This window comes from Xiphophorus hellerii, chromosome 24 (genome assembly GCF_003331165.1).
Source record: "Xiphophorus hellerii strain 12219 chromosome 24, Xiphophorus_hellerii-4.1, whole genome shotgun sequence".
Lineage (NCBI taxonomy): Eukaryota > Metazoa > Chordata > Actinopteri > Cyprinodontiformes > Poeciliidae > Xiphophorus > Xiphophorus hellerii.
In genome coordinates this window covers 7132129-7153398 of record NC_045695.1, presented here as the reverse complement: position 1 = coordinate 7153398, position 21270 = coordinate 7132129, and the positions used below count along the sequence as shown (strand labels likewise).

At 38.9% G+C, this 21270-nt stretch overlaps 1 protein-coding gene and 1 long non-coding RNA gene across 4 annotated transcripts in view; one reads left to right on the top strand and one right to left on the bottom strand.

Annotated features, from left to right (window-relative positions):
* LOC116716042 (uncharacterized) overlaps positions 1-21270 on the bottom strand; it is a 26076-nt gene extending 4806 nt beyond the window's left edge. Inside the window, exon 1 of the long non-coding RNA XR_004338374.1 lies at positions 20341-21270. This is a non-coding gene — a long non-coding RNA (uncharacterized LOC116716042). The remainder of the gene's footprint in view (positions 1-20340) is intronic.
* LOC116716039 (voltage-dependent L-type calcium channel subunit beta-4-like) lies at positions 940-19097 on the top strand. 3 transcript variants are annotated; one of them, XM_032556779.1, is made up of 14 exons: positions 940-1153; positions 2196-2279; positions 8331-8501; positions 9123-9245; positions 9365-9492; positions 11880-11956; positions 12404-12423; positions 13439-13519; positions 14209-14267; positions 15212-15321; positions 15435-15586; positions 15994-16089; positions 16283-16468; positions 16684-19097. In XM_032556779.1, exons 1-14 carry the CDS (start codon positions 1091-1093, stop codon positions 16942-16944), a joined length of 1611 nt encoding a protein of 536 aa, XP_032412670.1. In that variant the 5' UTR covers positions 940-1090; the 3' UTR covers positions 16945-19097. The 3 variants fall into 3 exon arrangements, with proteins under 3 accessions (XP_032412670.1, XP_032412671.1, XP_032412672.1); XM_032556780.1 differs by lacking the exon at positions 11880-11956 and having other exon boundaries at positions 942-1153; positions 12405-12423; XM_032556781.1 differs by lacking the exons at positions 940-1153; positions 2196-2279 and adding an exon at positions 4676-5139.

Sequence of the window (21270 nt, the reverse complement as noted above, 5' to 3'; positions counted from 1 at the left end):
ACCCTGCACACACTGAGTATACAGCGCATTTCTGCAGCTGCATTTATTTTGATCATACTGCCATCTGCTGGACAAAACAAGAAACAACACTCCCTCAGTCAAGGGATGACTGTAGCAAGCTACTAACGTTGAAAAACATCAACAAAGCATACAAAAAAATATACATTACAAGGGAAGGATTCTGTTTTATCAATATTTTCTGAACAGTGACAATTCTTTACTTTGATCAACATATAAATCACTGAAATGCATGCAATTATTGGTTGCAAAGAAATGGGAACAAAAACATCCTGATTTTGTGTTTTTGTCACTACTTTAAGATTTAACCTGTAACCTGTGTCAATAAACTGAATTTTATGATTTGGCTCACCAAAATTGGATAGCAGACTAAAAATTGGTGCCTGGAGTGATTAGTCTCAATTTCAGCAGCAACAGTGAGAGTGCAGGGTCAAAATTTGGGCATAAACATGAAAGCAAAAATGTATCCTGCTTTGTAGCAACAGCTCAGGTTGCTGTTGCCTTTTAATTAAACTTATCAGAAACATTAAGAACTAACAACACATTTATCTGCTAAACTAGTCCTGTCACAAAGCTAAGATAATCTCAAACTGGTTCCTTGAGCATGACAATGAATCCACTGTTCTCCAATGGTATCCACAGTCAACATTTCTCAAACATTTCCCGGTTATACCTCAAAAAGTGGCCAGTAAGCACGACTTTTACATCTTTTATGCACTTTACGGGATCCCATTTTGACAAAAGAAACAAGTCAAATCATAATGGTGGTTACCAAAAAGCTCATTTCAAGCAGAAAATATCTTCCTTTCAGAAGCAAATCAGTTATTTGGAGCGTCCCACTGTGCGCCCCTCGTCCCCTCCTCCCCTCGTGTTGCTGTAGTAGACCAGTCCAGTGTGGAAAGCAGCTGACTCTGAGCGCCTGTCTGCTGGCGGACAGTGGAGGAAGCAGCGGCCGCGGAGCGTTCATGTTCTGCCACGCAGAGTGAAGCTGGAGCACGCAGCCAGGAACCCGCCTCCCCTGCGCTGGGCTGGGCCGGAGCAGCCCGCTCTCTGGACCGATGTTCTGGCCGAAATGTCCCGACACATCTACATTCGGAACAAAATAGGAGAGGGCATCCAAGCGCCCATCTTTCAGGTTTGTTTTAAGTTTCATGTTTTTGTAGAAATAGGGTTTTCAGATTCAAAGTAGGGTCAAGAGTCATCTTAAATTAGACCTTATTTGATGAAAACTATTTTTAACATTAACATAATTCATTCCAACTTTGACAGTGTTGCTGATACTATGTTTGCATCTCCATGGATGTTTACACCTAATAATATTAATCTATAACTGATAATTATATTCACAACATTCAATCGATGGCTTAAAAGATAGTATTTCAATATATTTTTTTTAACTTAAATGAGTCTCACATCCAAACTTTATTTCAAAGTAGTTGGTTGAACAACTATTGATTAGTTTATTAAACATATTTTTCGGCGCAGAACCACTGTAGAGAAAACTGAATCTTGACTTTGTTTATACATGTATCAGTCTTCTTTCACATATTGTTTCTCTATTTTTTTATATATATTTCAATGCTTATGCAGCAGAAACTCCTCAACAGTATCTTACTTATGTGTATATCTAAAATTAGTAGATTCTTGCTGTCAAAGTGAAAGAAATGCCTCATTCCTTGCTAGATAACTGTTTTCTCTTTGGGGTAATATGCACATATTAATAGAAACATACTGTATTACCAGACTTCATTCTTCACTTTGTTTTACTTGGGGGGGCCAAAGAAAGATGTTGACCCAGATTAGTGGCCCCGTTTCACAGATACAGGGAAGTAGGCTCAGTCTTTTTAAAGGGGACATTGTCACTAACTCTGGAGAATTAAAGAGAAATGGGACAAAATCACAGGCAGATAATTAAGTTTGTCCCCCTGAGATCAACTCTGCTGGTATATTTAGATCATTTAGGAGGAAAAGAAAGACATTCAAAGGTAAAGACATTAATAAGTTGGATGAAGTCTTATTTGCTTGGGGGTTTTATATGCAACTATTTTGCTTGTGTATTTGACTTAGTTAGAAAACAGCACCATGCAGTCATCTATCTGGATATTTATTAGCACCGCATCTCCAGATGTGGTGAGAAAACCTCTGGATTCAGGTTACGATTTGGTTTTTTCATTCAGGTAAACCGAGGGACTTATTCCAGGAGAAGCCGGCTCAAGAGGTCTGATGGAAGCACAACATCCACGAGCTTCATCCTCAGACAGGTACTGAACCACAAGGGAATCCTGGGAAGTAAATGTGTCATACCGTTTCCTTGCCTTTTGCTGCACAATGGCACAGTTGGTAGCATTGTTGTCTTGCCGTAAGAAGGTCCTTGGTTTAAAGATAGGGTCTTTCTGCATGGAGTTTGCATGTTCTCTGGGTGCTCCGGCTTCCTCCCACAGTCCAAAACTATGACTGTTATGTTACTTTGTCTTTCTAAATTGCCCTTAGGTGTGTGTATGCATGCATGGTTGCCTCTCATGTGTATCTCTGTGTTGCCCTGGGATGGACTGGCAACCTGTCCAGGATGTACCATGCCTACTACCCATTGGCGCTGGAGGTAGGCAGCATCTCCCCCGAGGGTATAGACAATGGATATGGATTTTACGCTAGAGGAAGTAAGGGAGTGTGTATCATTTTTGGTGCAGGCCCAGCTTGAATAGTGTGTGTATATTTGGATCAAGCATGTCCAACTGTTCGATATCTAGGTGAGTGGTTTTTCCATATTTAAGAATTCCATCGGTGTCTGGGAATTAAATGGCAATTCTCAATGAGTGCCCCCAGGTGGACAGGTCATTAGCCAGATCTCTAAGAAAAAAGATTTCACTTTCAGTTTCATGCATCTCACATCCTGAGGTGAGCAAATGTTCATTAGCATGAGCATTTATATTGTTGGATGGGATTATGTAATATTATTGGGTCAATGATACAATTTTTGTGTAACGCATGCATGTGTTACTGCTGCAACATGCATGCTCTTGATCACTCAAAGACGACGCAGATTTGTTGCTTCAGGCATAAACCTTTATAGGCTAGATGTCTATTAATGAAGTCGGGAAGAATATGTTTAAATTCAGATCTCAGCATTTTCCCTCGCCTTATATCGTCTGTCAGGTGATGTTTCTTAACTTTGCATTTCGAAACAAACAGCTTAACTATGTTCCATCAGCACAAAAGACAAATACCTGTAATCTCTTCCTCAGTTTGAAGATTTCCCTGGTGTGGCAGCTGTGTTGGTCATAATGTTGGCTTTTTCAACATAAAGAACATGTGGTGATCATATTGTGTAGGGTACAGTGTTATATAAATATACCCACTGAAAAGCAATGCATTTAAGCAATAGTGTGATGGGTGTACTCATTTAACTAGCTTCAACACACTTGGACAATGGCTTTGAATATGCTTTGATTTTCATGAAAATGTTTGCTTTGCTCCCCTTGTGGCAAACAGGACTTCTAGTGGCTTTCATAACGTTTCATCACCATTCTTCCTTAATAGGCAGATTATTGGATTGTATGAGAGACAGTTTCTGTCCACAGAATCTTTCATCTAAACTGCAATTCAAGTGACAGGTGTTTTTGGGAGAGTATCAGAGAAAATGTGAGGGTGTACACACAAGAAGAAAAAAAAACTCCGTGAACTCAGTCAACTTCCTATAGGAAGAAACAATGTGAATGTAGTGCTCCAAAAACATCCTAAAATTCGCAGAGTAATCATTTTGATTGTTGATTTTAAAAAAGAGAACTTTTTTGGACGGTGTGTGTCTGGAGTCAAACATCCAAAGTCAAACAGAAGGAGGTGGATGAGCTGGTCCACAGATCAGAAATACCTGGAATTTAACCCATTCTAGACTGCTGTCCAGATGGTTAACTTTCAGAAAACACCCCCCACACGCCCTCACTGCTTTCCCTCACTATCCATAACTTGCCATTACTGATAGAACCCTGCATCATTGCCTGAAAGTCCTGATAGAGAAGCAGTTTGTGACCTCAAGCTCAAGAGAAACGGCTATGCAGCAGGACGATGAGTCAAGGGACACCAAATGGACAAAAAAAGCTAAATGAAAGACTAGGAGAGGCCTAGTCAAAAGCCTGGATTGAAATCCGATTAAGATGTTGTATAGTGGAAAACTGTTCAATGAATTCGAATTAAAACAAACCTGCAAAGAGTGGGTCAAATTTCCTCCACAGTGATGTTCAAATTTATTGCCTGTTATCACAAAAGCTTGATTGGATTTATTAGTGCACAGCTAGTTATTAGGCTAAAGGATATTTACTGTTTCACACAGGGTATGGCTGGTTTGGATAGTTTTTAATCCCTTATTAATTAAATCAACATTTGAAAGCTGTCTATTGTTTGATGATATCAAACATTGAAATGTAGCTAAAAAGCAAAATGAAATAGGAAGAAATACTTTTTATGCCACTGTGTATAGAATTCTGATTTTTGAACAGATTTGGTATAAATAAGGTAAAATAAGAACAAGAGGATGCTGCTCCCTCTCCCCAAATCCGTCTACCTTACTGCACTGAAGAAAAAAAAAGTGCTCATCCAGGCTGAGTGGACAACCATCCAGCCAATCGGCTCCTTGCATTCTGATTCTGTCATCAGGCTTGGATATTGAGGAAGGATTCACAGCCCCTCTGCTGCTGCTGCTGCCTCTGCTGCTCTCTCTGCCTCTGTGTGTAGGTTTTGTACGTGCGGACGCCTGATAGAGATGAAATGCCAGGATCGGGCTTCCTCCAGGGATACCGTCTCCATCCTGTAATGTGAGGCAGTCAGCAGAGCGAGGAGACCAGGGAGAAGCTGCATCCGTCTTACAGAGGCGCCTCCAAAGGACCAGGCATGATCCAACAGGAGGGGATATTTATTTTTTAATTAGTCTCTGCTGTAGAGAAAAGGAATTGTCGTCATCCCCCCCTCCCCAACCATCTTTTTTTTTTTTTTCCTCCGGTGCCCCCTCCTTTTTCCTCCGCCTCCACTCACATTTTTCCCCCCTCATTTTTCTAGAGGAGCTCGTTAGAATATCAAACCTCCATGTATGACAATTTGTACCTGCATGGATTTGAAGACTCGGAGGCGGTGAGTGTAAATCTGCTTATGTGCTCTCCTGCTGTTTGCTTATTGATGGCACACATACACACGTAAGAGGCCTTTGATGGGTTAGCCAGTGTACTGTGATCCTGGGCTATGCTTGGCTGGAAGGGGGTTGGGTGGGTGTGTAAAGGAGGGGAGGGGGATGCATATTAGGCAGATGGCTAGATGATTTCTGCATATATCCTTATTTATTGGTTGAATATGTGGCTGCAATCTGACTGTAAAGCGAAGGAAACCAGGAGGAGTCACCACATTTCCCATGCAAGAGAAGCAGAACCGTGCTTTGCTTCTCAGAGGAGAACCGAAAGATGCAAATGACCCCCTCGCCATCCCCGTCAAGGGCCGTCACCGAGACGACAAATCGTGTGTCACATTCCTGCATCCGTCACTTTCCTGAAGAGTATTTCTCATCCGGCCGAGCTGCTGCGCCGTGTTCTGGCTCTGACGAGTCTTGCAGAAACATGCATCGTGATGTCATTAAGTGGACTCTGATGCTGATGAGTCACATGCCGAAGCTACTCCATTGGATAATAGCTTGGATGCTACAGTGCTCCCTCAGCTCTTCTGTGTGCATTCCTTGGCACTAAAGAGTAATGCCACAAGAACCTCAATTGAGAAGGGTGAACAAATATCAGTAGGGGTCTTCACGTTTTGACACATTGGATCCACAAACTTGAAAGCATTTCTTTAACATATAATGAGCTCAATCAATGCAAAGTAGCAAGTAAAAATACGTCACACATTTGTTTTCATCCCTTTTTCCTCGTATACATTAAAATACAATCCAATTGAACTTCTTTTGATGATCGACAAATTAGTGAATATGTGTTAAATTTTACCTTCCATTAACTCAAGTCTTCATGGAAGAATGTGAAGACGAAAGCCATAAGAAGTCCATTTTGCCAGCAAACATGTGAGCAAAGGTGCTATGATAAAATGAGATCAAAACTGAACTTTTACCAAAAACAATTTATGATTTATGTAGCTAAATATATGGCTTACTAAACCCTCTAGTAAGAGAGCAACAAACCCTTTGCCCAGTAAGGTATAAAATCATATAGAAAGAGCTGCAATAGAATAGGTTAGATCAAATAATTCACATGTTTGAATGGCCTACTTAGAGTCCAGACCAATTTGACAAGACTTGACAATTGATGTTCAAAAAATGTTTTTTTTAATCCAATCTGATGATCTTGAAGTGTATTATAAAGAGGAAAGGGCAAAAATATTGACTTAAATATGCAAAGCTGATAGAGACATACCTGTAATTGCACTGACTAAGATTTACTTTTCAGATTATTTAATTTATCTACAAATTAAAATAGGTTCTACTACATATTCTATCACTCAAAATCCCAATAAAAAAAAAAGAGATGGGTTTGCGACTGTAAAAGCACTGTCTTTATTTAAGATAACCAAAACTGTAAAGATGCAAATGGACAGGGCTGAGTTATAACTTCCTATTTAACAGAACTGAAACCAAAAAAAGCCAGCGGAAACATTTCAGCCCCTCATTTCGTTTAGTTGTTTTTTTTTGGAAATCCTCCACATGCCCAGAAACTTTCTGAGACAGGATGCTTGCAATCCAGAGAAGCAGTGTGCTGAAGTCAGGTTTTCCTCTACTGCTTGCTAGCCTAAAAAAAAAACTGCTTAGCTGTGATGACTAACTTGATTGATCATCTCGAGACTAATGGTCCTCCTTAATTGAATCATCATTAGTGGCTGATTGTTTAGATTAAAACAGCAGAAGGAAGCACTTGATCCAGTTGTGTACCGGCATTAAAACGGGGCAATAAAGAGGTTCTGACTGGGATGCAGAATGAAGGGACTGCAAGCTTGCATCCCTCAAGAAATTACCTGACTGTGTGTGAGACACTACAAGACAAACTGAACGGAGAAAATGAATCCTCAGTTCAGCAAGATTCACTCTTACTGACGGGATCTGCAGTTGTATTTTCTGTTACAGCAACTGCATACAGTGTGATGAAAAAGCAGAGTTATTTTCTTTTCTTATATTTTTTCCTACAAAATTCAGCTTCCAAATGAAGATTTTATCTCTTAAAAGGAAAAGTTTTCCAAACGCCAGAGAACAAAAGTGAGAACTCCTGCATGAGACTCATGCAGGAGGTCACAAAAGGAACAACACTTCAATCTTTGCAGGCCTTTCTTGCCTTACTGTCAAAGTTTGATTCAACAGTAGAAGTAGCTAAAACCACAGCTGACCAAAAAGAACATCAAGTCCTTTGACATATTTGTCACAGAACATACAAATGATGATCAAGACTGTCGGGAAATATTCTGTGTGAAGTTACATCAGGTCTTAAGGCTGCTTTGCTGCTTTCAGATCTGAAAAACGAACATATAAATTTTGCTCTCTGGAAAAATTTCTAGAGTATAATCAGTTTGCGATATTGACCTCATTTGAGTTACATGTCAGGACAATTTTCAGCACACTAGCAGCCTCAAAAACAAAACCATTTAAAGGCTTTGAAATGGACTTTCATCTGACTAAAACCCTGCACTGTGGCTAAATTAAAGCAATTCTGCAAAGAAGAGTGGGTTGAAATTCCTCCACAGTGGAGTAAAAGGACTCATTCCCAGTTATCACAAATGCATGAAGGCGTGGCACAACCTCTTAGAACTTTTTCAGTATGTCAATCACTGGTAAAATCATTTTGAATCCGTTTTAGAAATGGTAACTTCAGATTTTATGTAACTAAACCAAATTAGACTGTAAACTTGGCAATCTGCAAACCTCAAAACCTCCATTAATGATCTTATTGATGTGCCTTATGTAAAACTGAGTAAATTCTTGGCCCTTGTGCCTTTGTTATATAGATGTTGGCTCTTTTGCTTGTGGATACGTTTTGTCCAACAAGAAAGACCACTTATCTTAGCAACTTTCTTTTATAAATTGGCAAGACAGGTGACGATGTACTTAAAGAATTTTATGCTTTTGTGCTTTTTTATGCTCATCTGTGTTAAAAAAAACTCTAGTCATCTCTAATTTTAGCTTCCTTGCTTCATAGTTTGATCTGATACCGAAGGCTGGGTAAGAAATTAATTTTAGGTTTTGTAAACGTCTTAACAATGTTAAGAAATATGTGCATCTCTAAGATATCTAAAATATGTCTAGTCGTAATAGTTTCACTAACTTGTGCAATTTCTGTTTGTAGGGCTCAGCTGATTCGTATACTAGCAGACCATCAGACTCAGATGTATCTCTGGAGGAGGAGCGTGAGGTGCAGGCCCAGGTCCAGAGCCAGAGCCCCAGCCAGAGCCAAGGACCGGGACAGAGCCGTCAGGAGAGGGAGCAGCAGGCTGCCGTTCAACTGGAGAGAGCCAAGGTTGTGACCCTCAAACAAAAATCGCTGATATTCAGAAGATATGCTTTATTTTGTTATTGCTCCAGATCATTTATGGAAAAATTTTAATCCAGTATAAAGAAATTCAAACATACAGCAATGCCACTAAACAGAGAAGCACTGGGCAGAGGGTACTTTCAACTGGAAAAATACAAACAAATCCTTGGCTACATCTAGAAAAGAGTCAGCTAAACAGAGAGTCAGAACTGGGTCAGGATTACTTTCCATGGGAAAGTTCAACAGAAACCACAAGGTTATTGGCAGGATAGCTCCATCAATGACTCCATCTAAAGCTGAAACAGCTAAATACAGAAACTCTGAGCTAAGAGTACTCTCTATGCGAGAGAAAAACAGAAAGAAAACACAAAGGTGTTAGCAGCAATAGATCCATGCAAAAAGAGGTTTTTATGACAATAGGCTTCTATGAATGACTGTCCAAGAAAAACCCAGTTAAGCAGTGAACAACAAGGCCAGGACAACTTTTTATGGTAAAGTACCCAAACTTGATGGTAGCAATAGCTCCACCAGAGTCTCCAACCAGTTGTTTAGATGTATAAAACTGAATAGATTTCAATTGAATCTAGTTGTGCCTTTGTCCTCCAGGGTAAACCTGTGGCATTTGCTGTAAGGACCAATGTCAGCTACTGTGGCGCACTGGATGAGGATGTTCCAGTACCGGCAACAGCCATCTCCTTTGATGCCAAGGACTTCCTCCACATAAAAGAGGCACGTCTGTAAATTCCAACACCAGAAGTATCCTGACATCATTCTAAACTTCTGTCATACAGATTATCTCTAATAGATTTTGAAAAGGTGTTGTTCACGAGCTGCTTTGCTGTGTTCAGAAGTTCAACAATGACTGGTGGATCGGGCGCTTGGTAAAAGAGGGCTGTGAGATCGGCTTCATTCCCAGCCCTCTGAAGCTCGAGAACATCCGGCTCCAGCAGGAGCAAAAGAGAGGACGAGTCCAAGGGTAGGCAACAGAAAACACACACTCACTCTCAAATAATTTCCCTGCTGGGATGAATAAAGTAATTCTTCTCCTTCTTCTTCTTCTTCTTCTAACAATGCCACAAAAGGTCACACAAAAGAAAAATCTAAATGTGATAGGAGCTTTGTTGCTCTTAAAGGAAGAGCTCCTTATGTTAAAACATTTGCAGGGAAAAAATACATTGCTATAATTTATAATCAGTTTCTTTGTTTAGATTAGGAGGGGAAAAAAATCACAAATGGCAAGATAACGTTACATAAAATGTTTAGCAATTAACTAAAAAATCTCAGAATTTGATTTTCATTTATCCAGATCTCTAAAACACAAAACAGAAATAAATCCTCTTTATGAGGCATTTTATATTTCCTGAACTATAATGTAAAACAATTACATTTACATTCAACATATTCTATTGTATTTAAGAACAGTCTTCATGAAATATAAATCCATTTTATTTTTATTTGTTTGTAAAATCTGTTATATTTAAATTTTACATTTTTTCATTTCTCCTTGGTTTGAGTTTAATTGTTTTTCCTGGATGGTTTTGGTAACAGTGCCGGTCAAACAATGCATGGGGCCCTGAGCAGAAATTGATTTGGGGCCACACTTTGAGTTAAGCACATCACCATCTATAAACATTACACTGACAAAGTAACATAAATGAATGCATAGACTAGTTAAATGTATTTAGGTTTTGCTATATGTGATTTTTATTTTTTTTACATTATGTTAAACAGGAAGAAAAAAACATTAGCATACTTAGCTCTGGATGCTTTTGGTTTCTGCTCTCCATAGTGCTCCTGAACAGATTGAGTTCAACATACAAATTTTAAATAATTTCAAATGAATTTTTTTCAACCAGTAATCACCTTCGTTTGTCAGCACCTGTCTGTTCAAGTGATCCTCAATCTTGGCCTGACTGCGACTCACCCCCTTGTGCGTCGTTTCTTCTATTCATGGCTTTGTTCCAATTAGCTCTACTTAGCACTCCTATCACCACTTTCCATTTCCATGTGTGCATAATTGCTCTTGAATGTTCTGTCATCTGCAGTTAATGCAATAACTCACTCACATCCTCTGGCCGTGCAGGTCGGAGTAATAGTAATCTTAGTGGAATGGAGTGCTTCAGCGTCTTGCTTAAAAGGGAGGCAGATAGTGATGGACACAAATACTTATAAGAACGTCTCACGTTAAAGTTAAACAGGAGAAAAACGTGTTTTGCATTATTTTCAAAATTAGTCTTCTTTTGATAGGGTATTGCTTTAAACTTTACTAGAAATAAGTTTAAAGTTTTGCAATTATGCAAAATGCTCTAAAGTAGTTAAAGCTACAGTAGATAATTTTTCTATAAACAATATGTTTGTTCCTGTTGCCTTTTTTGAGTTTCTGCTGCTACTGTTATATTTGTTAAGGTTTGATTGACATGTTTGCTGAGTAAGATGGCCAATCTGATGTGGTGTTTGCTGACTCAGATGTATGAGAATTCATATCTGTAAAATTTGGTTGAGCAAAATATTAATAATCCAGGGGATTGCTTGGTGTTGTGGAACCAGCAGAATCGGGTTCTTCAGTCTTTCAGATTTCTGAGTTCATTTTATGTTGGTAGCCTTAATTATTTAATCATCTACTAGTTTGTTTTAGTTTTAGTTTGAATCCGATTCAGAGCTAGCTGTGGACAGATTAATTATTAAATACTGGACATTTTGCAAGTTACTGAACAGACCTTTCACTTTTAGATAAGCTAAAGTATAGGTTAGCTATATTTCTTTATGCCCTAATCAAGTCACTTATCATTTAGCAACTTGTAGATGTTAACTTTCAAATGATCATCTAAATAATGGCATAAATCTTTTTATTTATTTTTTTGCCAAAATATAATTTAGGCAAAAAATGAGTCACGGTTGGCAAAAAAATGACTTGGGCCATTATCTTAGGAAGGTGATGATTTCAAAGTTAACATCTCTACAAGTTGATAAATGACAAGTGACTTGATTAGGCATGAAACAATATAGCTCAGAAATATTTTTTTCCAGTGCTTCAGGTAGATAAGATATTAATAATTCTACCTCCAGGAGAAAGCAATGAGAATGTCTGTTTTGCATTGAACTCATTTAAATTCCTTGTTAATTGAAATAAGTGTACAATGTTTGCTTGAGTTAACTAAATGGCTTTTCTTGACAAATTCAAAATGTAGGTAGTTTCGAAGTAGATTTCTTGGGTTATAAAAAAAACAGCTTTAAGATGATTAATTGAACACCAACATACATTCTCAATTTTTTTGAGATAAAAAAATTAGTAATTTCTTTTTTTTTACATTAATGCCACCATGTTTTTCTGTCTTTTTTTTTATCCCTTCTTGTGTTTTTCAGTAAGTCTGGAGGAAACTCCTCTTCCAGTGTGGAGGATGAGGTGTCAGCCTCTATCCGACCACTCATATCCTCAGCAGGTGAGAACATCGGACAGGGGGAGAGAAGGGTGTTAATAACCCACCTGCGAGCTTACAGCCAAACACCCTGAACCTCAAAAATCATAGATAGCATAAGAATCTAAAGCCTTCCCATGTCTCCACATAGAGCTTAAGGTTACTGCATAGAGTCGCTGGTACATTATCCCATGATCCTCCTCTTCCTCCAGTTGAGGACTGCAGGCGCTCTGAGACTGGGGCTAACCAACGACAAGACTATGACCCCCCCCCTCTGAACTGCACTTTGTGAATATAACCTTAGGACTGTAGATATACTTCTTGTTTTATTTTATACATTGTAGACATTATTGACATGTTTCATTTTTTATGAACTGTTACAACTACCAGCTGATGTGAGGCATGTTTAAATGTTTCTAAGACGTTGCTGCAACTGATTGTCTCCTCCTTGTCTTCTCTCCCCTCCCGCAGGAAAGCAGAAACAGAAAGTGGTAAGTTGGTGGCTGCAAACTCATCCATTCACCATTCCTCGACTTTTGCCGGCATCATAGTAACGTGACAGGCGCTGGTAGCACTGACGGCAAGCTCACACTGAGCAATATACCGACGCATACCGAGCCAAATCATCACAATTATCAATACAGCACCAGATTCAGTTACTGATGACTCTGGTAAAATTGCAAAAATGCATAATAAGCCTTAAAATATATTTAGTTGAATGTTTAAACTAATTGTTCATCTTAAATTATAGTTTTTGATTTACTTATACTTTAAATGTTGATTTTAAGGACATAAGAACCTTGTACTATATTGAGTACTCTACTTTCTATCTTGATTAGAATGTCTCAGAACATTTGAATAGTAAATTATAAGTAAAGATGAGAGAACATGAGATTCAATTAACCTTAACATTTTAGTATATAATGATAAGAATTTAGAGAGATATTTATTTATTTATTAAAGGGGTGGAGGGAAACACTCCAAACAACATAAATTTCTCCCAAAAGCTAATACCTGGTGCCAATATATCTGCTTCTGCAAGATAGAGATTAAAATCAGTGTGTCTACATCACCATGGGAATTCTGGCCCACTTTTCCTTGCAGAATTATAATAATTCAGCTCATTCATGACGTAAAAGGAACAGTTATATTTTCACATTTAGCCCTGCAGATTTGTGTAGCTTTTCTCCCTTATAAACTTTATTAAGGTTTGCTTGATGATCCAAAAATGTTCAGGGGTCAAATATAATATTTGTGCTTCGGATCAATAAGTATCTAATACGCATTTATTTTCACCTATAAGTGGATCAGTTTCAGCTTGTTTTACAGGCAAATTACTTCATTTGCTTCGTGCGCCAACATGGCCTCATATTTCCCACTTTTATGTGTGACTGTTCCTTGGCTTCGGCTGATTAGAACCATCTGCTGTGTGAATCTTCTGTGGAGTTATTCTGGGCTGCTTTCAGTGTTTGTGACGAATCTGCTGCTGCCACTCTGTGTTGACAGACGGAGCACATACCCCCGTATGATGTGGTGCCCTCCATGAGGCCCGTGGTGCTGGTGGGACCCTCGCTCAAAGGTTACGAGGTAAGCTGGATCTCCTTATGGCAGGATCTAAAATTGGAATTTTGTACTTTGCAACTCCTCACTGCTGCCACCAAATACAAGCGAAAATTAACGCTGATCTGACCGTTTTCAATGCCTTCACCGGCATTAGAGTGCAGGAAAGGAGATAAGGCCTTGCAGGTCTTTCCCTCAATTCCTACAAATAGCTTTCTGTTGGCCAAGATAATTACAAGTTACATTTACAAGCCGTGTAATGCACTGATTGGAGCCTGACTAACGAGGAAAACAGGAGGTCAAATAAAAATATGTTGAGTAACTGGACTGATTTGGACTTGATGTTAGTTCATGTTGCTATATGAGCAGCAGTTAAACATCTACACAGCTCCACTGCACTGTCCTCCTGCCTATGTAAAGTTGAGGTTTATCTCAACAACCCTAAAACAAGAAAACAATGTAATGGCAAACTAAAATTGTCTCAAATTTCTATGTAGAAGTTCCTGATGGTTCTGGTGACCTGACCTCAGGTCTTTGATGTGATGTCAGTGTATGACTGCAAACTTATATAGTGCAGTGCAAAAAATATTATTGTTCTTTTTTTCCACACATAAAAATTTGTGTGGAGTCCTTTTTATTTTTTAGCTCCCTTTGCTGCTGTGCATCAGCTTGCCTTCAGGAGTTGCCTGACTTGGACATAATCCTCTCTGTTGCAGGTGACAGACATGATGCAGAAAGCCCTATTTGACTTCCTCAAGCACAGATTTGATGGCAGGTGAGAAAAAAATATAAGAATAATTTGGAATAGCTGCATGTCCCCACCACTTTGAAGAGAAAATTAAAAAAAATTTAAAAATGGATGCAAAACATCTGCAAAATCCAAAAGACATCTCAGTTTTGAAATTGAACATACAGTATTTATATTGAAAATAAAATGAAAATGTTTGGTGAAGTCTTTTCTGCACTGCTAAAGTTTTGCTTTCTTCAACAACAACAAAAAGGAATCACAGATCAGAGTGAGACAGGCAGAAATTTGTAAATACAGTGAAGTTCCAATGCTGGGCCACTAGGGGGTGATAAACCGGTAATGTTTGATCCCAAAATGGACAAATGGACAGAGAGCTGCACAAAATACTGAATTGGAATTGGACTACTTAGGTGCAATATTAGGTTGGATATCATTTTTCAAGTGCCATGCATACAAATACTGATACTTTGAGTGTGATGCTAAAGCTCCAAATAGCAGCGAAGTTGTTTTGAAATGAAAGAAAGGAAAATCTTTCTTAATAGTAGCTGATATTGGGTGCTGGGGGCAGGGGCAAAGCACGATCCATGTATCGAGGCCTTAGTCCTCTTGGCGGTGGTCGCAGGTTCAATTCCCGGCCTGGCGACATTTGCCGCATGTCTTCCCCCTCTCTCACTACCCTGTTTCCTATCGAACTACTTTCAAATAAAGGTCACTAGAGCCAACAAAACCTACATATATAAAAAAATAAAATAGTAACTGATATTAAAATATTCTGCACAAGTGTCACCGTTGCATGTTTTTCATATGTCTAACCATGGGAAAATTGGAAGTCACTGTTCAGTCACAATCTAAAATAAAGGGTGCTTAAAAAGCTTCACTACCATCTGCTTTCAGATAAAAGGTGCCAAAACATTAGAAGATATCTGCCAACATCCATACAATTGTGTACAGTATCTCTCCCCTTTTTTTAGGATAACTATAACACGAGTAACTGCAGACATCTCATTGGCCAAAAGGTCCGTTCTGAACAACCCCAGTAAACGAGCCATTATTGAAAGATCCAACACTCGTTCCAGCTTAGGTAAGATTTTCTCTGGCTATTAATACAAGTAGAACATCTTGATAAGCACAAGAAAACTAAATGATGGTTTACACTTGAGAAAACGCTGCCAAATGAGAAATGTTTGTCTACAGCTGAGGTGCAAAGTGAGATTGAAAGAATCTTTGAGTTGGCGCGCTCCCTTCAGTTGGTTGTCTTGGACGCTGACACCATTAACCACCCAGCCCAGCTCCTCAAGACTTCACTGGCGCCCATCATTGTCCATGTCAAAGTCTCCTCACCAAAGGTAAAGTGAGACTAGAATACAGTCTGGAAAGTAAAATTGTTTTGCCTACAATTTAAAAAGTAATGGCTTAATCCAAAGGAAGAGACACAGGTAAACGGAAACACTGGGTCAGAAGTATTTTCTATAGAAAAGGAAAAACCAGAGTTACTCACTGCACTCGCTACATTTGGAAAGAAAAAGTCAAAGTCTTGAGCCAGGAGTGCTTTCTATGGACAACAAAGAGTACATCAAGTCAATGGCAGGCTTTACTCTGCCAATATTTGCATCCAGGATAGAAATGCAGTTAAAGACCAGCAGTGGGTACTTAAATTGCATCTCTGAAAACTTGTATTTGTTTCCTTATTCGTCATGGATTAGATTCTGCATTCTTCTTATTCAAGGACCTCTTTCACTGTTCCCTCATCCAGGTTCTTCAGAGGTTAGTGAAGTCCAGAGGGAAGTCACAGAGCAAACACCTAAATGTTCAGCTTGTGGCAGCAGAAAAACTGTCTCAGTGTCCACCGGTAAGCATCCAGCCGTTGACTTTAAAAGGTCCCTTTTCATATGTCTAAATCAAGCAATGGGGAAACAAACAGTCATGAAATATTAGACGCAAGTATGGATTGTATGACATCTTCTTAAATGACACCTGTTGCCAAGTTTATCTTGAAAAAAAGGGTCTGCACATTTTCCTCTACTGCCATCTGTTACCGACAGGAAATGTTTGACATCATCCTGGATGAAAACCAGCTGGAGGACGCCTGTGAACACCTTGCTGAATACCTTGAGGCCTACTGGAAAGCAACTCATACCTCGATGGCAACACCTCTAAACCCTCTGATGGGACGGAACCTGGGGCCCACTACTCTCACCCCTTATTCCACCAGCATCTCTGGTCTGCAGGTAAATCCAGTGCATTTGAGGTGAAACACCATTGGATTGTATCCATAGCACAATTGAATGTCCTCTTGTGGGGATTTTTGATTCTCAGAAAAGGAAACTCTTTGTGCCTTGAGCTTCTGTTGTACATATATTATCTACATTGGCTCTGCAATACTGTCTAGTCTTTTCTTTTTGGTGGCTCATCTGTCTCTTTGGTACATTCATGTGATCATCAGAGCCAAAGAATGCGACAAAGCAACCACACAGGAGACCATTCCACCGCAAATGAGCGGCGCAACCTGATGACATCGGACGAAAATTACCACAATGAGCGAGCGCATAAGGGACGCAACCGCATGTCTTCTGGCTCGCAGCACAGCCGAGAGCAGCAGGACCCCTACCAGGACTACCAGGACCCCTATCAGGATGCCTACAAGCCCCATCGCAATCGAAGTTCACCGGGCAGCTACAGCCACGACTCCAGGCAGCGGCTCTGAGCCCACTTCTGCTGCCACCAGGACCCTACAGACCCAGGTTCCGCTGAAAATAAATCCTGCAATAGAGCCTAGATGGTCCCCAAATTGTACCTTTTTTTTTTTTCTTTTCTGGCCTGCCTGGCAATTTTTCTCTTAGAATACTGATCAGGTATTTGTTTTTAATCAAACTGTCAATCAAAAGCATGAAGAAGTCAGAAGATTCTGATTGCCAACAATAATTAACACTAAAATTACTTTCATTTATCTTTCGAGGATCTTCTTGGATTGTACTAACACAATGCTCAGCAGATGTGCAGCACGGATTGTGCTTGTTGCGTCTGTCAACAAGCTAGTTTTGGATACTGGTCAGATGGTGATATAAAGGCATTGTGTACCTGGAGTATCACATCAAACTGGAAGGACGTCCACTGCACACAAACTGCTGACTGAAAGGCTGCTGCCCCTATCCTGGGCCGTGTATAAATCCTCTCACCATTTAGGTTATTGCATGCCAATAGTTGGTCAACCTCCGCATCCACTTAGCTAATATTTTGTACCTAGCATTCTGGATAAGGTTTAGGTCCAATTTTCTACATCATCCGGTTGTGGATCAGCAGTTAATGGTGGAGATTGTGGTCTGGTGTGCAGATAGCTATGAAAACTGGTGCTTCACATTCCCTATCCCCATATCCCTCAACATTTCTTTGCTATTTGCAAGTCACTTTGAGCAAGGCCAGCTTTTCTGTAGCATAGCTTTAGCATCTCATTAAGGTGAAGACCCTCACGGTCAGAGATGGACAAGATGCTGAAGGTGTTGGGATCAGATCTGAGCTACGCTTTGGAGCTTCTGCTCTGAACAGGTAGCACAAAGGAAGCACTATCTCTGTGTGTCTAGGATAGTACGTATATTGCAATATTAAGATGCTACGTGATATGTTTTTAGTGTTGTTTGTAAAAGGGTGAGACCCTCTGAAGCAAGTCAGGATGTTTGTTTGGTTTTATTTCCCTTAATCTTTTACAATTACGGTATCATCAGCATATATGGAGATTTTTTGTGGCTATTTTTCACTTAACCACACACCTATCAGTTTGTCCCTATTATTCTTTCTTGAAATGGGGTTAAAATAACCATATCAGGATCAGTGGCATTACATTGCATTTATTTCACTTTTGTAGCTGGCATGACAACATGACTGCAGAGCATGCTCCCTACAGATGTACAATAAGAACCCCGATGTACTCAACCCGATTTTTTATTTTTTTTTTAACTATGGAGCTTCTCTGACTGAAAAAAAGGGAAAAAAGTAAAGAACAATTAAAAATACAGACCCAAACTGCAGAACAGGTGAAAACCTTTAACAAGATTTATGAGGTTAGTGTCCCAGCTGATAAAAATGGCATACTGGACAAATACTATATGTGGATGTTGCATGATGTAAAACTGGAGCCACTGCAATCATAGTTTTGTCTTTTCAGCCATGTCAGAAAATTCACAAAGGCATCACATGCAGTCTGAGTTTACTGAACCCCCATATGGTGCTTTGTATAAATACAGAGAGCTGCTGCTGTTTCTGATTATGTTCAGTATCCTGTTTTTCCCCATTTGTCCTACAGATCGTTTGCCTATAAGAATAATTATATGGACATTATTTATTCAAATGACTGCTTGAGGAGGTTTATGAATTTTCACAGAAATGTGTCAAATTAACACTTCCTTGGTTATTCTCCTAAATGAAGGGATGTGCTCACATTTTTGAACTTCTCTTTTCATTATAATTGACTTTTTTTTGTCTGATGTCTATACGGAGTGATTTCTAAATGAAGATGTCGTTTGATAATCACAAACTTCACTTAAAGAGAAAAAGATCAGTTGCATTTAAGGATGGCACCTTCATGATTTTAGATGAGGATTTTGGACTGCACAGCTCAGAAGGTTGTCCAAACTAAACCACGGTTGACTGTAGTCTGGTGTTGCATGCAATATGGATGTAGTAGAACTGCCCGATTATGAAAAAAAGAACACAAAAATCCTGATTATTTAACATGATTACTTATTGAGTTTGGATTTATTGCACTTGAACAACATTCTGCAAAGCAGAATGTGGCAAAAATAATTTTAACATATGTGTACAAAGTACAACATTTAAATTAAAATATGAATCAGATTAATTGCACATTCTTTAGACTTTATTTGAGCTTTTGTACTTTTTACTTTGTCTTTATTTCTTCTGACAAATGTCTGCATGCAGCTGGTTGAAGAAATGTACTAGTGTGGGTATCATTTGCTGCAGAATATATATTTTTTGTGCACATATTACAGATGTCAAGCATGCACCTGTAAAGAGTATTTGAGTTCAAAAATTCATCTATTCCAACTCAACATTCATTGAAATTAATGAGCCCAAGAGGACCAATGACAACATGCTCCAGCAACAAAAGAGTAAAGCTCAAGAAATATTTTTTTAAACCCTATTTTAAAGCAAATTACCTGTTGCTAAGCAGCTCAAAAGAAGCAAAGCCCAGACATTCTCCTCATCTTCCTGCATTTAGTGGATCTGAGTTGGAGAAGCAGCGGCATAAAACATAGGCTAACGTGTTCAAGTTATTAAAGGGAAAGTTAAAAAGACATAAAGTTAAAATGATTAGAAGCAGTTAATGTCTTAACTGGAGTCAATAACTCTGTCTGCAACATATCTTGGTACAAATTCAGATCAGCTGGATGCTGAAGCCAGCGCTAACAATTCGCAAAGTGAACTTCTCCCATCTTAAGACAACTCCAATCTCAAATATATGAGATCGCTTTTTATTTTTACAAACGTTTCAACTTTTGTCATATTTGTAAATGTCAGTTAAACTGAAAAGGTTTACAGAGGAAATGTAGTAGCAGATGGCGCGCCACCAATTATCTTCCTGTGTGAAACATATGCAAAGATGGAACATGTAAAAGACATGACATGCAAGAAATGGCAGTCACTGAGTTGTTATGGTGTTTTCTATCTTCCCATATATAATTAACATGTCACATAAAACTTAATCTGAAAGGTTGTGGAATTCCGTGTTCTTCAGCATCATTAATAGGTCCGCAACATTTCCTTGCTCAGTTACCTTTTAGTCATATCTAAAAGAACATTTCTTGATGATTTCACTTTATATTTTTCAGGGGTTTTTTTCAACACTAATAAATGTAGAAGTAATTGTAATTTTGGTCAGAATAAACATTATTAATCATGTTAGTTAAGAAGTTTTAAATAACAATGTGGCGGATTAAATCGTTTAAGCGACATTATTTTAAAACGTTATAATGTACGAGGCGTACTTTAACGCACCACGAGGTTATCGCTTGAAAACTGCTGGGTATTAATGCACATAACTAACATAGACACCACACCTTTTAAATTAAGAACAAGTCAAACTCACCAGTGTTGTCCTACTGTCCAAAGTCCACCGTCACCGAGCTCTCTGCTTGCTGTGGGACATCAGTCTTCCGTATTTTCTTAAAAACTGTTAACTCGGAAAAACGTTTTAATACACGGAGGAATCAGAAATAGCTCCAAAAATAGGTTGAGGTGTTGTAGAATAATCTGTCACGACAATTACCTGGAAATGTTTCCCAAAGGGGCAAGTAAACAACAGAGTTGGTGGAGAACAAAACAGCAGCAATGATGGTAAACACAGCATGGCCTGCAGCGTGTAGGACGGATCCTATTACCAGAGTCAGAGGCTCCAGTCACAGAGTCGCTAATTGGAAGCAGTCTGCAGATGTGGAACTTTGTATTTATCACTTCGCAAACAGTTCATGGTCGGACCCGGTCCTCGAACACTTCAGGGTCCTGATTTTTATTTTTTTATTTTTTTTTGTGTTCCGTTTGTAGCTAAAACCTAATTACCAAAAATAAATAAATAAAAACGATAAACTAGCAGTCAGCTGCGTGAAGAAGCGCCGCGCGTGAACCTTGACACAAGTCACGTGTCCTGTCTTTTTCTCTCCTGTGTTTTCCACGTAAAATGCTCAGGAGTAGTCTTTGGTCTTCGTCCTGGATTTATACTAAAGAAAGATGTTAATTTATATCGTATAAAAAATTAACTTTGCTTTTAAAATGTTAAAAGTTCCTCACTTCAGAAGTTTCGAGGTATGGCCAATGGGTCACTGAAGTAGCAGTGTAGAAGCTCTTTTATCCTCTAGGTGGCGGCAGAGGGAAGATGTGGTTAAATGTATCACGACATCGTTATTGACTCACTGCAGCAGAAACTGTGGAGTTCAATTTGTTTCACAATTATTCAATCAAAAAACAACAACTGTCAATTAAAAAAATAAAAATAAAATTGTGATAAAATTTTTTTGGAACT